The sequence below is a fragment of the Physeter macrocephalus genome, chromosome 1 (genome assembly GCF_002837175.3).
Source record: "Physeter macrocephalus isolate SW-GA chromosome 1, ASM283717v5, whole genome shotgun sequence".
NCBI lineage: Eukaryota > Metazoa > Chordata > Mammalia > Artiodactyla > Physeteridae > Physeter > Physeter macrocephalus.
The window spans coordinates 38,378,309-38,391,319 of NC_041214.2; the positions used below are offsets into that span (position 1 = coordinate 38,378,309).

A 13,011-nucleotide genomic window follows, 5' to 3' on the forward strand; every position below is an offset into this window, starting at 1 on the left:
AGCGGCTGGGCCCGTGAGCCATGGCCGCTGAGGCTGCGCGTCCGGAGCCTGTGCTCCGCAACGGGAGAGGCCACAACAGTGAGAGGCCCGTGTACCGCAAAAAAAAAAAAAAAAAAAAGAAACACAATTCCAGACTGGCTGTACTCATGCAAAGTGCGTGTGTGCTCAATTTGCTTACATCAAACACCTCATCTATGCTAACATGAAGGAGGAAAATCAGTGACCAAAGTGGGGAGAAAAAAAATCATCTGATGGTGACATACCCTAAGGAAAAGTTAATCGAAGTAATACATCACTACACATTAAGTGAAACAAAGAGAATGGCTACGTAGCAAAAACAAAGACTCTTATTGAGGGCATTACTCCAAAGAATGTGCTCTGAAGCACTTTGCAGATATTATTGCATCTTCTCAATTACTTATAATTGGTTTAATCAGATTTCATGAATCCAAAACATTAAAACAAATTTTTAATTTTCACCGTACATTTTTAATGGTTTTGTAGTTTTAATGGTAATCACTCATTTTTAGCTTTATTTTTAAGAGAATATTTCACTTCAAGAAATACAAATGTTGTAAAAATTAGAGCTTAAGAAGGTAATTACCTTATGGTTCAGATTACAGGCATACCTCAGAGATATTGTGGGTTTGGTTCCAGACCACCACAATAAAGGCAAATATTGCAATAAAGTGAGCCACACGAATTTTCTGGTTTCTCAGTGCATATGAAATTACAGGCATACCTCAGAGATATTGTGGGTTTGGTTCCAGACCACCACAATAAAGGCAAATATTGCAATAAAGTGAGAGCCACACAAATTTTCTGGTTTCTCAGTCATATGAAAGTTATGTTTACACTATACTGTAGTCTATTAAGTGTGCAGAAGCACTGTGTCTAAAAAAACAATGTGTACACCTTAATTAAAAAATACTCTTGCTAAAAATTGCTAACCATCACTGAGCCTGCAGCGAGTCTTCACAGTAACATCACAGACCACCATAGGAAATATAATAATTTATCATAGTTCAAAATATTGCGAGAATTACCAAAATCTGACATAGAGGCATGAAGTGAGCAAATGCTGTGGGAAAAATGGTGCCAATAGACTTGTTTGACACAGGGTTGTCAGAAACATCCCATTTATGAAAAATGCAACATCCACGAAGCACAATAAAATGAGGTATGCCTGTATTTAACAGGCTTAAAACTAACGTTCAAAATACCTAAAAGACTAAAATCATGCTTGGTGTATGGATGGTTTTATCAAAAATGACCTTATAGCAAATTTGTGTAAAAACAGTTTCAATCACTTTTTTTCCTTAAAGATTTTTCTTGATGTGGACCGTTTTTTAAATCTTTATTGAAATTGTTACAATATTGCTTGTTTTTTGTTTTGATGTTTTGGCCTCGAGGCATGTGGGGTCTTAGCTCCCCAACCAGGGATCGAACCCACACCCTCTGCATTGGAAGGTAAAGTCTTAACCACTGGACTGCCAGGGAAGTCCCTCAATCACTCTTATAGAAAAAGGTTTCTTACCTTTGTGAGACTCAAGTAATCTCAAGGCACTACCCTGTCCTATTCGCTTTATTCCTGAGTGAATGAAGTGAAGATTCTGGTTTGCTCTCCCCGCTCTCCAGCGCAGCTCCTGGCGTCATCCACATGGCGGCGCATCAGACCCTGTCCACTGATCCAGCTCACTAACTGGACACCGTCACCAGAGGCGGCCCGTGAGCTCACAGCTGGGGCTGGTAAGTGGTGCGCGTGAGCGGGCTTGTTCTGGGACCTTGTGCTTGTGAGGGGGGTACAGTCACCCCCACTCCAACTGGTACCACAGTGACAATGCAATCAAGGAAACAGCAGTCAAGACAGATTCCAGCAATCTTACCATCAGTGAAAAAATACGATCTGGTTCCATCTTGTCTAACATAAAAGTTTTCTGCAAGTTTGCTGCCGGCTTTAAACCTAAGCATGGCATGATCATACAGCCCATAGTCGCGAAACAAGACACTTTTGCCTGGTTTTAATACCTACGAAACAAAACAGGCTGCACGTAACTCGGGGACCTAGTCAAACAGAGCTTACTATAAAATAAAACCTGATTAATTTAGGGGTTAAAATAACTTGCATTTGTGACAGTTATGAAAGAGGCCAGACTGCAATACCCGTACTATGAAGGAAAAGGGCCTGATAAGCAAAGGTGTGCTAAGACTTGGCAGTGTCCTGTGCACTGGAGGGGTACTTCCTGAGCACTAATGAGAGCTCTGTGGAAGGTCCAATGTCACACAATTAAAGTGTTAAAGAAGAAACAATCATACCCTGACTAAAGCACGTTCTCCCACCATTTTATTAGCCATCTCCTAATCCATGACCCTGCAGTCAAATTGTTTCTTTAAAAAAATACTATGTCATTTTCACTTTTTACTGATTTTTTGGCCTTCCTCATCCTGAGTCTCAGCTCTGGTCTCCCACGCTACAATTCTGTATGGCTTGCCCACCACGCTAACAGTGGACGGCCCTCTATAGCTTACCAGACATTTTCTCATTGGGTCTTCATACAATTCTGGGAGGAAGGAAAGAAGGAGTGTGATTATCCTCTGTGAGACAAGGAAACTGGTAGCAGAAGAGGGAAGTGATTTGCCCACGATCATACAACAGCTACTAAGGAGGGGAGGCAGGACTCACGCTGGGGTAAAAGGCATCACACTGCAGGATCAGGGACGTTTGTTAGCCCTGGGCGGAGTAGGGGCGGGGGGGTGTCATTCCAATTCCGTCCTCACTACTGACAAGACAAGAGAGGCTGTGAGGGAAGGGGTAACTTGAGTACTCTTCCCACACTGCTGCACTTCTTGATTTGAGGCGAAGCATCCTCACGCTAGTGCAGTGTGTAGAGAAGGGACCAGTGTCAGGCTCCGGTGGGAGTCCCTCACTACAGCCTTTCAGAAATAGCTGTCACAGAGCAGATGTCTCAAAAATTGGAAGGTAAAATCCGCCGGGAGTGGTATAACTGCCCCTCTCCTACACAGCAAATAGCCATATGCTTCCCAGAATGAAAAGAAAGTGGTACTCGCTGTGACACTTGCTTTTTATGCGGGGATTCTTTCAAAACTGCGTAATTTTACCAAATAAGAGTGGACTTCAAAAGGGGGCATTGATTTTATTAAACATATTCTGCCCCATCACATCAAGATGATTTTTAAGACATGACATGTAGCACCTATTATAGTAGATTTTTGATGTAATTTGATGTGTTTCCTCTTCCTGAATAGAATAGGAAAGATTGACCATAATACTTCCAAGTGTGCTGCAGATCTTCCCATTTAGCAAATTCTCTTTTTTTTTTTTTTGGCCACGCCCCATGGCTTGTGGGATCTTAGTTCCCCAACCAGGGAGCAAACCCGCGCCCTCGGCACTGAAAGCACGGAGTCGTAACCACTGGACTGCCAGGGAATTCCGTCATTTAGCGAATTCTTATCAACACTAGCATGCATTTAAAATATTGTCAGTAAAGTGCCTCTTCGATAAAAACATTCATACCTTGGTCAGAAATGGTAAATTTTTAAATGTGAATAATTGAGAAGGAAAAAGTCTGAAAATGTTAGTCTGTGTGAGAAAGAAATCATTCGTAATTTCAGAGCGAACGAAAGGCTGCATGGGACACTTGCTCAGGAATTTGGGAAATCCTGGTCCATATCCCAGCTCTTCTGTTAACTGGTTGAATGATCGTGGACAACATTTCATCCCTCTGAATGTATTTTCTCGTCCGTAAGACAGTAGTTATGGTATAACACCTCCTTTGATGGCGGGGCTGTGCAGTCACCGGCTTTCCTCACCCTCCCAACAGCTCCAGGAAGAAAGGAGGCGAGGTCGACCAGACCCACTCCACGTTGAGTGAGGCTCAGAGTACAAGTGACTCGCCTGGGCTTTCAAGGCAAGTCAGTGGCACAGGGACGACCAAAATCTCATCTTCTGATGACAAATTTGGTCTATTTTTATTTTACCGTTCTATTCCAAAACTGAGGGAATTCAACTTTAAAGCTGCCTTTCAGTGTAAAATTATGTGGTTTTAAAATTTCTCAGGTGTTAACATCCTAGTTATCCTAATTATCTCTACCGTACAACAGCTTATTACTGTAGCTGATCAAGCAAGACTGCAGAGCTGCCCAAAGGGTGCCTGATTGTCAGAGGCTGAGAGCTTGCTTCTTCCAGTAATTTCCTAATGAAGCACATGGTCTCAAATTAATGAACCAGTGACTGACTATGCATGACAGCATCACACTGTTGCCATGAACTCATTCCAGGTCAGTTGAAAAAGGATTTCTATTGGGGGGTAAAAACAGGAAGACTGCTGAAATGGAATTTGTTACTATAAAAAAGCGGCCAGGTATAGACTGCGACAGCTCAAGTTAACTTTTCTTTTAATATAACAATTCATTATATACTAAAATATAGATAACATGCTGTGTGTTTCCATTTAAGTCAAGAACAGGCATATCCTCATTAATACCCGGCTCTGTCAGACTTAACTTTATTAATCTAATGGTGTCTCATTATGGTTTTATTTTCCATTTCCTAGGTTATTGAGGTTATCTTTTCATATGTTAACTATTTGTGTGTTCTCTTCTATAAAATGACTGTTTGCTCATTTTTCTATTGTCATTCTTACTGTTACTCAGGAATTCCTTATACATTCTGGATACTAAGCCGACCAGGGATCGAAGCCATGCCCCCTGCAGTGGAAGCTCGGAATCTTAACCACTAGACCGCCAAGGAAGTCCCTCAGTTGAATAGATTTTAAGTTACTTTTCCCACCTTGTCTTCAATTTCTTTGTATTATATTGTCTTTTGAAGAACAGAAACTCTTAATTTTTTTACCATCATCTTTATGCATAGAATGTTGTTGAATCTCAAAGAAAATTTTCCCTACTCTGAAGTCAAAGATTTTCTCCTATATTTTCTTCTGAAAGGCTTAAACTTCTGTCTTTTCCATTTGTCTTTAAATCCACCTGGAGTGACTTTTGTACAGGATGTGAAGTAGGAATACAATTTTGGTTTTTTCTCACGTGGACTACCAACAGTCCCAGGATCATGTGCTGAGCAGTCCTTTTCCCAGTGATCTTCAATGTCACCTCTATCAACTATCAAATTTCCATATATATATGGATCTGCTTTTAAGCTATCACATTCCATTTGTCAATTTGTCTGTCCCTCTGCCAATACCATTGTATCTTAACAATTGTAGTTGTAACAAGCCTTTATATCTGGTAGGGTATAAATCTCCCCATCGCCTTCTTCTTCAAGAGTGTTTTGACTCTTTGTTCCTTCATGTAAATTTAAAATCAGCTGTCAATTTCCTCAAAAAAAAGAAAAAAGTCTACCAAAAAACTCAAAATCAAACAAAGAAGTAAAACAAAGCACGTAACATGAAGTGGAAAAGTAAGATTGCACAATACATGTTACTCTTTTTCAAGTGTACAGTTCTGTGGCACTGAGTACATTCATCTTACACTTACGTAATTCTGTTAATATTTTCTCATTAGACAATCATATTATCTGAAAATAATGAGTTCTGTTTCTTTCTCATTCTAAACCCCTTATTCCTTTTTCTGTCTTTTCCAGCTGACTAGGACCTCCAGTATAATGATGGACAGAATACTGACAGTGGGCACTCTCGTCCCCAGCAAAGTTCCAGACACTCCTTACTCTGCCCCTATTACCTCCTACTCCTTCCTAATCCCCCAAACCCTCCATCAGTGAAATCACTGGTATCCTGAATGTTCCCTTCACATTCTTGTGCTAACAAAAAGCTGACTGTCCCCTGAGGACGCGGTTTTCCCTGCAACCTCTCAAGTCAGGCTGTGTTTTCTCCCATAGTCCTTGTATCACTGGGCGTGGGAATGGGGCTGGGGTCTTCCTTGCTCCACTGCTACTTTCTGTGCATTCCCCTTTCTCCTCCCCAAGCCTCAGGTCTGAATCTCCTATCATCAGATCATATCACCCACTATCCCTATCCCTATCATCTATTAGTTCCAGGGTCATTTCCCTCCATTTCATGATGAATGCGTCTTCTGGTTTATGCTTTTATCCTCATACTACTCCATTCTTAATTCCCATCAATTTCAACATGCACGTGGATTATGCTTCCAAATATGCTGGCCTCAATGATTTGAGCTTCTCTCTTCCAAAGATCTCGTCCTCCACCCTACCTTAACCACTCGCTCCCACAATAATGTCCTAAGGTCTTGTCAACACTGTAAAATATAACCCCTTCATACTCTCAACGTCACACAAGTCACTCTCCGACCACCCCCTCCACCATTTTTCCAGCTCTCTCTCTAATTCCCCATCTTTTATAAGCCTTCACCTTCACGTGAGCCATCAAATCAGGGATCCTCCCATCGGTCCCCTCTTCCCTCTTTACCCGACTTAAGTCCCATGCCCATCTGTGGATATACGCTGGGTTCTCATCTGTTCATATGCCAGGGCAGGGAAAGGAGAGGTAAGGAGGAAAAAACCTTACAAAACCTCACAAGCAGAGGGCTAAAACCAATGCGGCAATATCTGAATTTTTAAAAAATTGTTTTCAGTGAGAATAGTTATTCCCTAACAGGTTTCCAGCGTCTTGAAATTTCTACCTCACTACTCTTTTAAAACATCACGAACCAGGGTTAAATTTTAATGTACAGCTCTACATATACAGAGGCTCTCAACTAATGTCCACTTCCTCAGCTTGCTGGACACCTTCCACTCTCTGACCGAAGCCATGACCCCCTGAGCAGGTGAGGCTCCCAGGCTCTCTAGACCGTGCACCATTACACTCCAGGGCCTCCCGGGGAGCCGGTGCTCCCATCAGTCACTGGTGTTCATCCCCAAGCTTGCTTGTGCTGCTGTTCTGAGATTTATCATTATATACGAGTATATAAACAATGCAATACGAACGTGAACAGAAGGCAGTTTTATTTCCTATGAAAAGTATGTTGAATACTTTGGAAAGACTTGTTAAACAAGCACTGAACAAACTTCTATTTAATTAAGCGTGGGAGAATCAACTATGAAAGTCTGGGTAAAAATATAAAAGAATCTGCCCTCATATTACTTTTCAATTGTTTTTAAGTTCTTGCTGTAAAGAAATCAAAACTCTATTACATGTGTGATTTATGTAAGATAAATGGCCCCATACTCAAAGAAAAGGCCTTGGCTCTACATGAAAAGAATGATAAGTGAGTATTAACATATTTTAACTTATAATAAAATGTTTACGGTAAGAAGGTACCATTTTTAAAAATCATTTCTTGACTTAGTTGATTTTAAGTTAATCAACATGGTTACCCACTGTTTGTACAGCTAAGAGAGCCTCTATTGTAGTTTACAAAGCACCTCGTACCTGATCTTACCTGCATCTCACAATAACCCCATGAGTGAAAGACACCCCCATTTTACAGACAAGAAAACTGAGGCCCAGAGAAAAATGAAAAGGTGGCCTGTTTTGAGTCACATGACTTAGGAGTGATGCTTTACTCCCTGAGTGCTGCAGCAGCCTCCTGGAGGCCACAGCAGCTTGGGTTCTCCCCAGTCTAACACCAATGATGGGAGTAACAACAATGACGACCACAGCTGACTTTTAAAGAGCACTCACCATTTCTAGGCACTGCACTAAGCACTTAAAACACATCTCATATAATCTCCCCCAAATCCTAAGATCTAGGAACTATTATCTCAACATTCCACAGGTAATGAAATGAAGGCTCAGAAAGGTAAAGGAAGTCTGCCTACATTAGGGGAGCCAGATTTGATTCTAGGCACCCTGACTCCAGACTGTGTGCTCTTGTGCACTGAACTATGCTTCCTCTCACTTTACAGCAAGACTCCACAGATCCTAGGCAGCTGCAAAATCATCCCTGCTCCAAGGCTAGCCAAGCTCTGAAGGGCAGCGATGGCCACCAGGCAAATGAGAATTTAGGGTGGATGTTTTATGCAGGAGAACTTTCTTCCCTACACTGACTATGCAGCCCACCTCGTGAGAACGGGGAGACTATGTCAATCGAGACAGCACGTGAGCCTCAGAGGGAAAGTAAGTGAAAAGATCAGGACATCTAACCCTCAAGTGCAGGCTCCCAATTACTAACCTTGTAAATGTTTTGTAAGACAAGGCGCATTTTATCAGGGTGAACCGCAGAGAGCACAAATATCAACATGACAACATCCACAGACTCTGGGGGCACGTGTTCCAGAAGGTCATCTTTAGTCAGATCACACTGGAATACCTTGCATCTTGCTGTGTCATATAAAGGATTTTGCTAGAGAGGAGAAAAACACAAAATAATTTTAACACCACATCCACATTGATACATAGAGAAAAACACAGCATCAAAAGGAGATCCTATTTCTATGTGTACTCTGCTGCACAGAAATCAATGATCACTTTGTAACTGGTTAAAACAGTAATGAACCATTTGCACATTAAAGCATGTAATGTTCAATACTGCTACAACAGACAAGATTTCATTTTAACAAATCATATTTTTCCTTTTAAAAAAATTTTATTTTATATTGGAGTATACTTGATTAACAATGTTGTTAGTTTCAGGTGTACAGCAGAGTGATTCAATTATACATATACATGTACCTATTCTTTTTCAAATTCTTTTCCCATTTAGGTTATTACAGAGTTTTGAGCAGAGTTCCCTGTGCTATACAGCAGGTCCTTGTTGGTTACCTGTTTTAAATATATTAACCAATCATTTTTAACTGAGTACATAGTCTATCACATATTCCAAACAGAGCATTTTAGAAGCATGTAACTCCAGAGGGATGATAATCCAAAACCAGCCTCTGCTCCCTTAACCCTATGAGAAGTCCTTCCAACTTCCTTTATTGAGATGTTCCCACAGTTCTTCTGGGTATATTTTCCCTTGATGCAGCAAGTTAACAAAACCTAACTTTTTTTTTTTTTTAACTACAAGTGTGTTGCCGGTACATTTTGGTTGATGGTTTCAACACATGTATAAGAGCATTATGGAAAATAAATCAAACTTTTCTTTAATGTAAATAAGGACTTTAATAAATAGAGAGATATACAAAGTTATTGGATGGGAAGGTTCAATGTTGAAAAGATGTCAGTTCTACCTATAACTCCTCTTATAAATCCAATGCAATCTCAACTGAATCTCCACAGATTTTAAAACTTGACAAGGTAAATTTTATTCATCTGGAAGTGAAAATCCTGAGGAATAGCCAAGATGATTTTTTTTTTTTTGATAGTGGCCATCCTAATGGCCATGAGGTGATATCACATTGTGGGGTTTTTTTTGTTTGTTTTTAATTTATTTATTTTATTGATTTATTTTTTTTGGCTGTGTTGGGTCTTCATTTCTGCGCAAGGGCTTTCTCTAGTTGCAGTGAGTGGGGGCTACTCTTCATTGCGGTGTGCGGGCTTCTCATTGCGGTGGCTTCTCTTGTTGCAGAGTAAGGGCTCTAGGCGTGTGGGCTTCAGTAGTTGTAGCATGCAGGCTCAGTAGTTGCAGCTCGTGGGCTCTAGAGCACAGGCTCAGTAGTTGTGGCGCATAGGCTTAGCTGCTCCGCGGCATGTGGGATCTTCCCGGACCAGGGCTTGTACCCGTGTCCCCTGCACTGGCAGGTGGATTCTTAACCACTGTGCCAACAGAGAAGCCTGGCAAGACGATTTTTAAATGAAGAACAATGGAAAAGAAGGCACACTACTGGACATCAAAACACATTACAAAATGAAGTACTAAAACAGTGTGGTTTGAGAATGGGGACAAATAGATCACTGAGAAAGAACAGAGTCCCCAGACAGACCCATGTATAAAGAGGGATCAGTAGCGTATATGACAGAAGAGAGATGACAAAAATGACAATTAGATTTTTAAAAAGGTAGATAATAGGGACTTCCCTGGTGGCGCAGTGGTTAAGAATCTACCTGCCAATGCAGGGGACATGGGTTCGAGCCCTGGTCTGGGAAGATCCCACAGGCTGCAGAGCAACTAAACTCGTGCACCACAACTACTGAGACTGTGCTCTAGAGTCCACAAGCCACAGCTACTGAGCCCATGTGCCACAACTACTGAAGCCCGTGTGCCTAGAGCCCATGCTCCGCAACAAGAGAAGCCACCGCAATGAGAAGCCTGTGCACCGCAACGAAGAGTAGCCCCCTCTCTCCACAAATAGAGAAAGCCCGCGCACAGCAACAAAGACCCAATGTGGCCAAAAATAAATTTTTTTTAAAAAAAGGAGATAATACAGGTGACAATTATCAGGAATGGAAAACGAATTTCTCACTCAATTCACTGTTTGAACAGCTAGCTCTATCCACTTGTGTTAAGAGGACAGCAGACCGCTTAGAGTAATAAAAGACTTGCTGCTCCAGTGCAGAGATGTAGAGAGGTGGAGAGACGTAGTTCCCATCCTTATGGGAAACAAGCTGGACAGACAGCAACTTTATGTGAACGCATGAAAGAACAGAGGTCAAAGAACCACCAGCCATCCCCAAATCTGGAGACAGACAGGTGCCTTCAGGGAGACGCAGGACCCAAGCGTTTGCTTACCTGAGGCAGTAGCCTTCAGCCTAGAAAGAGAAAATTAGAAATGTGACAAACAGCTGAAGCCATTGGGATGTTCCCACCCTTTGCAGGTGTTTCCACAAAGGACATCACCAGGCTCTCACAGAGACAATGGTGCTCTTTCTGGTGCTAGACTTTCTCACCTCCTTTAAGGGAGGAAAGGTTTAACCTGCAGGGGAAAAGTCAACTGAGGCCTGTATCCTTAGGGCACTGGTGGAGTACCACTAACACTGGGGGAGGGCCCTACTCTTCCCAGACCTAGTCTTAATCTGCAGAGAGAATGGCCTCAAGACCACAGAGGATGACAGAGGTGGGGAAGCGATGGGAGAGAAAAGCTCTATTCCTGGAGAAGCAGAAACACTTGTGAGGGCCACACCCCTAAGACACAGGTCCATCATGCAGTTCAAAAACTGAGAATCAGAACATTAGAGAACAGTCTCTTTCCCCACATACTACCAACAAGTCTCCAGTAATAACAACAGTGGACTGCTGGGAAAGCTGCAAGAGACAGACTCTTCATGGTGAACAGCACAACGGGAAGACCCAAAGCCAAGAGGAGCAACAAAAACAAAGTCACCAGAGGAGTCTGAAGTCTCTGAGGCCCATAGCAACAACAAACCTCACAGGTAACTATAGCAACAAGAGACTTCAAATAAAGCCCAACTCCTGTCTAGATTATTACAAATCCTTATTACCTCAGTATCCACTGCCCTATAGAACATACCTGGCTTTCAACAAAAAAGAACAAGGCATACCAAAGGGCAAGAAAAAATATGGTCTGAAGAGACAATCAGTCACGAGAACCAGACTCAAATATGACACAGACGTTGGAACTACAGGTTTGGACATTTAAAATAACTGTGATTAACATATTAAAGGCTCTAAAGGAAAAGGTAGACAACATGCAAGATCATATAGGTAATTTCACAGAGAGATAGAAACTACCAAACAAATCAACAAGAAATGCTAAAAACCAAAAACTTAGTTACAGAAATGAAGAATGCTCTTGACAGGCTCATCAATAGGAATGCCTACTGCCTAAAGAGGAACCAGTGAACTTGATGACAGGACAATAAATTACACAAACTGAAGAAAGGGAAAAAAGTTAAAAACAAACAAAAAACCAGCATCCAAGAGCTGTGAGAGAATACAAATGGTATAACATACAAGTAATTGGAATCCTAGAAGGAGAAGAGGAAACAGAGCTGAAGAAATACTTTAAGATAAAATGGCCAAACATTTTCCAGACTGATTAAAAAACATAACCAAAATTTTAAAAAGCATATCTATGTGATTATAGAACTTCTAAACAAGACATAAAGTCTTCGTACCTTAAAAGATTATCAGATTGGTATCAGATGGCAGAGTAGAAGGATGTGTGCTCACTCCCTCTTGCGAGAGCACCGAAATCACAACTAACTGCTGAGCAATCATCGACAGGAAGATACTGGAACTCAACGAAAAAGATACCTCATACCCAAAGACAAAGGAGAAGACACAATGAGATGGTATGAGGGGGCGCAATCACAATAAAAGCAATTCCCATAACTGCTGGGTGGGTGACTCACAAACTAGAGAACACTTACACCACAGAAGTCCACCCACTGGAGTGAAGGTTCTGGGCCACACATCAGGCTTCCCAACCTGGGGGTCCGGCAATGGGAGGAGGAATTCCTAGAGAATCAGACTTTGAAGGCTAGCAGGATTTGATTGTGGGACTTTGACAGGACTGGAGGAAACAGAGACTCCATTCGTGGAAGGCATACACAAAGCAGTGTGTGCATCGGGACCCAGAGGAGGGAGCAGTGACCCCATAGGAGACTGAACCAGACCTACCTGCTAGTGTTGGAGGGTCTCCTGCAGAGGCAGGGGGTGGCTGTGGCTCACCGTGAGGACAAGGACACTGGCAGCAGAAGTTCTGGGAAGTACTCCTTGGCATGAGCCCTCCCACTCTGCCATTAGCCCCATCAAAGAGCCTGGGTAGGCTCCAGTGTTGGGTCGCCTCAAGCCAACCAACAGGGAGGGAACCAAGCCCCACCCATCAGCAGACAAGCAGGTTAAAGTTTTACTGAGCTCTGCCCACCTGAGCAACAGCCAGCTCTACCCACCACCAGTCCCTCCCATTAGGAAACTTGCACAAGCCTCATAGATAGCCTAATCCAACACAGGGCAGACAGCAGAAGCAAGAACTACAAGCCTGCAGCCTGTGGAACAAAAACCACATTCACAGAAAGACAGACAAGATGAAAAGGCAGAGGGCTATGTACCAGATGAAGGAACGAGATAAAACCCCAGAAAAACAACTAAACGAAGTGGAGATAGGCAACCTTCCAGAAAAAGAATTCAGAATAATGATAGTGAAGATGATCCAGGACCTCGGAAAAAGGATGGAGGCAAAGATCGAGAAGATGCAAGAAATGTTTAACAAAGACC

The 13,011-nt window shown here is 42.2% G+C and overlaps 1 protein-coding gene across 10 annotated transcripts in view; it reads right to left on the bottom strand.

The window, feature by feature from the left end:
* Window positions 1-13,011, bottom strand: part of METTL6 (methyltransferase 6, tRNA N3-cytidine) — a 48,352-nt gene that overhangs the window by 29,930 nt on the left and 5,411 nt on the right. For 4 of the 10 annotated variants that reach the window (XM_007108847.3, XM_007108846.4, XM_028489980.2 and 1 more), the window contains 2 exons: window positions 8,125-8,295; window positions 1,887-2,028 (listed from right to left, as the gene is read on the bottom strand). In XM_007108847.3, coding sequence (XP_007108909.1) covers window positions 1,887-2,028; window positions 8,125-8,295 — 313 coding nt within the window. Of the gene's footprint in view, window positions 1-1,537; window positions 2,562-8,124; window positions 8,296-13,011 lie in introns of those variants that run through there. The other 6 variants (XM_028489982.2, XM_024115154.3, XM_055090868.1 and 3 more) reach the window with 5 other exon arrangements.